This window comes from Teleopsis dalmanni, chromosome 2, assembly GCF_002237135.1.
Source record: "Teleopsis dalmanni isolate 2A chromosome 2, ASM223713v2, whole genome shotgun sequence".
Taxonomy (NCBI): Eukaryota; Metazoa; Arthropoda; class Insecta; order Diptera; family Diopsidae; genus Teleopsis; species Teleopsis dalmanni.
This window is the reverse complement of record NC_051847.1, coordinates 40658071-40661683: the sequence shown is the minus strand read 5'-3', so window position 1 is coordinate 40661683 and position 3613 is coordinate 40658071. Positions and strand designations below refer to the sequence as shown.

Here is a 3613-nt window from a genome sequence, read left to right as displayed (position 1 = left end):
GCGTATGACCTTCCGGCAAGAATTCACGGTGAACTACTGCACTGTAATTGAAGAAATTCACTTACTGCAAATTTCTCATATTCACCGGAATTAATGTACTGTCTTGCGATCTATAATCCTCTGTTCGCAAAGTCATATACCCATGTTTCCATTCATCATTGAAGACCCATTTTAGCAAATTTGGATACTCATTCAGCTTCATGCGATAGTTCTTTTATTCAAGATTAAGTAACTACGGAAATAAGCTTGTCAAAGATAAGTTTTATACCAAAGATATTTCCAAAAATTTCAGAGCATGTGCCAACCGATATATCAACATTCTCAGCAACATCTCTTATGGGATTTTTGTTATTAATAGAACATTTAGAAATGATGAACTTTAAAAAATATATTTCAAAATATCGATTGTATGTAAATATATATAATAGAATAGCATATTATAGTATATCATATTCATATAAATATTTATGTCGGATTAAAATGAATCTTGGTAGTCAAATTTGAACATTGAATGCAATTTGTCGGCTCCTAAGTTTTGCTAATTATATCTTCAAATAATATGCGAACACAGCACAAGCTAGAAAGATTATAGATTAGTATCTCTTACGAAAAAAACATATTTACTTACAAAATGATATAAGAGGTAACAAGGTAAAAACCAGGAAGCAAACATTATTCAAAAAGTAAATGCCGATATGGCAACCTAAAATGGCGCCTACACGCCCCAATATAGTAACAATACTAAGAGCTTTATTTCTAGTATAAGAAAAAACACAAGTTTAAAAATTTTATATATTATGTGTAATAAATAGTAAAAATGCTCACCTTAAATAAGTTGGAGTATTATCCATCACAAAAGTGTTAAGAAAATTTACCAGGATGGCCGGAAGTACCAGAAATAATATTAGGAAAATTAATTCTAGGACTTGTAAAGTTACAAAATTAATACACAATCCGCATATACCAGATATAATTAGAGAATATATAAATATACGTTTCCGATTGGTTATTAGAAGCAATAAGCCAATGATATTATATCCGGCTATAAAACAAATACCCATGGTTATGGAATCCCAAAACTGTTTTATATACTCAAAACAAGGCTGCAATGCCATTTATATATTAATAGAAGATAATTAGGTAATGTTTATATTTAATACCTGTGGTCTGCTATCAAATCTCAAGGTAATATTAGCTGATTCGAATTCCGAGATTCTTTCACATAAAGTTATTTCGTTATCTTCAGAAATTTCGTTAGATATACGCAGTCGATTTCTTACGTCCGTATACCACAAACCCAAACCGCTAGCGCTAAAAAATGTTTATAAATGTCAGAATAAATAGTTCAAATATATTGTTTATATGAAAATATTTGTACTCTGACTTACACGGCTACCAAACCCATCATTGTAGCACAGCTAAGCAAAAATTGCTTCACATAAGCCTTAGCAAATATTGGTAGCAAATCCAACCAAAGTTCACAAATCCAAATGCTAATATAGATTGACTTTATTATAATATTCATTGGCACATAAAATATTCAAATAAATATTGTTTACGTGTTTTGCACTATAGTATGTGTTATTGGTTACCGGTTTGCATTGTTGTCCCGCGATAGAAGTGGTTCGAATCCCACGACTCCAAGAGACTCCAGTGGCACACCATTATTTCGTAAAGAAATCCAGTTCACAACTTTGAAAGCTTCATCATGTTTATCAGCAGCTAAGAGATACTTAGGAGATTCGGGTAAATGATATAGCAAAACAAGAGCTATTATACCCGGTAATATGTAGATAAAACCTAATAAGCGCCATGGGCGATACGTTATTATAATAAGATTAATTTTCCAATTCATATTAATCAATATTTGAGCAGTACCTTTAAATAGTTTAAAAGGTAAATTTTTTTTAAATAAATAGAGCGCCAGTGAATGTTATTAATTACCGGGCATATATATCATACCAACTCCATTAAACATGTATAAATAGTTCATCACTTTTGTACGGTACTGATCTAACATAAATTCTGCAACATAAGGCAATGTAACTATAATTGGTCCAGCTAAGCTAGGAGAAATGTCTATAAATTAAAATTTGACATAGAACTAATTGTATACATACAAGATACCCGTAAGTACACGCATAAAATGATATGAATAGTAATTAGGCATCAGGGTAGAAAGTAGGGAGAACGTAAAGGTCAGCAAAGTGGAGTAAATTAATATAGTACGTCGTCCATATTTATCGGATAAGAAACCGATATAATAGGAGGAAAGTATTAATCCTATAAAAATGTATTTAAACGTATTATTGTGTGATATTTTTCACTATCACAGAATTTTACCTTTAAATGTACTAGTCATTAATTCCGCTTGCTCTGCATTTTGTATATTTAAATCACAATTACTAGAAGGAGATATAATAGCCATGCCCATAATTTCACAGATACAGTATATAATATAAAAGCTCCCTACTGTAAAAATTAAAAGTTGAGCTTTACCGAAGCCTAAAATAAATAAAAACTAAAATGTTTTGTTGTTAAATATTCAAAAAACTCACCTATCATAACCTTAACATCATTGATTTTATATATGCCCTTAACTTGAGATTTCGGATAAACAGACCCAGATTCCATAATAAATATTCTTTAGATTACAGCCATCAATTTTAATTATATGGAATATTTTTTAAAAATTACATCGTTTGACATAATAATCCAAGCAATAATGAAAAAATTACGAATCAGTTGATTTAGTCATTAATATAATACCATGTTCCCACTACAGCTTGATTAATTCATGTTAAACAAATTAAAATTTGATCGTTTCCATTGGTATAAATTGATTTATGCATATGAGAATGTGTCAGAAAGTTCTGTAAAAGTCCAAACGTAGCTTTTTTTATTTACATTTTTATTTTTATTAGTTAATATTTAGTTAATATTATATTGTTAGCAGAAATTAATTAATTATAGAAAATGTGGACAATGTTAAAAAAAATCTGTATGAAATTTATTCGTAAAAACAAACATTTTGAAAAATACTTAGCTTTTTCTTGTTTGACTTGTTGTTTTACATTTTGTTTCATATGTCAAATATCACAAATTTTAATAATTTCCCTTTGAGAAATATATTTTGTAACATTCGACATTTTTGGTGTAATTTCCCTAAATTTGTTGGTAACCAAATTGGAAAGCTGTCGTGCTCTCTTTATACGGTTAATCAACTTCATTAGCGACCTAAATGAAGTAAACTGGTTTAATGATGGCAATGGGAACATACTATAACTGTATTTGTTGTGATATCATGCTTATGTATTATGCAATGATTATCAACTATATATCAACTAATTTGTTATATTAGGGAATACAATAAGTATCTGCCAATTTTTGTCACTAAATGGTGTTGATATTTACCATCTTCAACAACACTAATCTGATTATATTAAATAAATACGTGTGATATGTGACGAGGTTATATTCATCAATGGTGTAAAAAATTATATTAATTTGATAAAGCTGCTTCAAAAATTTTTCCATCTCAAAATAAAGAATATATATAAAGCCAGTAATCAATAGCAATTGTATCATGTCTTGCTGATAAAATTTAATGGAA

At 29.1% G+C, this 3613-nt stretch overlaps 1 protein-coding gene across 1 annotated transcript; it reads right to left on the bottom strand.

The window, feature by feature from the left end:
* Positions 1–620: 620 nt before the first annotated feature.
* Positions 621–2833, bottom strand: LOC119674365 (putative transporter SVOPL). The gene is made up of 9 exons (XM_038085501.1): positions 2559–2833; positions 2344–2505; positions 2121–2283; positions 1945–2066; positions 1593–1878; positions 1389–1493; positions 1161–1311; positions 826–1103; positions 621–756 (listed from the first exon to the last, which is right to left on the bottom strand). The coding sequence occupies exons 1-9, from the start codon at positions 2632–2634 to the stop codon at positions 621–623; spliced, it is 1479 nt and encodes a 492-aa protein (XP_037941429.1). The 5' UTR covers positions 2635–2833.
* Positions 2834–3613: the final 780 nt, after the last annotated feature.

Bases quoted from the DNA above. Each gene is read 5' to 3' on its own strand.
- LOC119674365 (XM_038085501.1), bottom strand. From the start codon at position 2,634: ATGGAATCTGGGTCTGTTTATCCGAAATCTCAAGTTAAGGGCATATAT. The intron at 1,879-1,944 runs GTAATTAATAAC...AACTATTTAAAG, and splicing joins TGGTATGATATATATGCCCG to GTACTGCTCAAATATTGATT. The intron at 1,312-1,388 runs GTAAGTCAGAGT...AACATTTTTTAG, and splicing joins ATGATGGGTTTGGTAGCCGT to CGCTAGCGGTTTGGGTTTGT.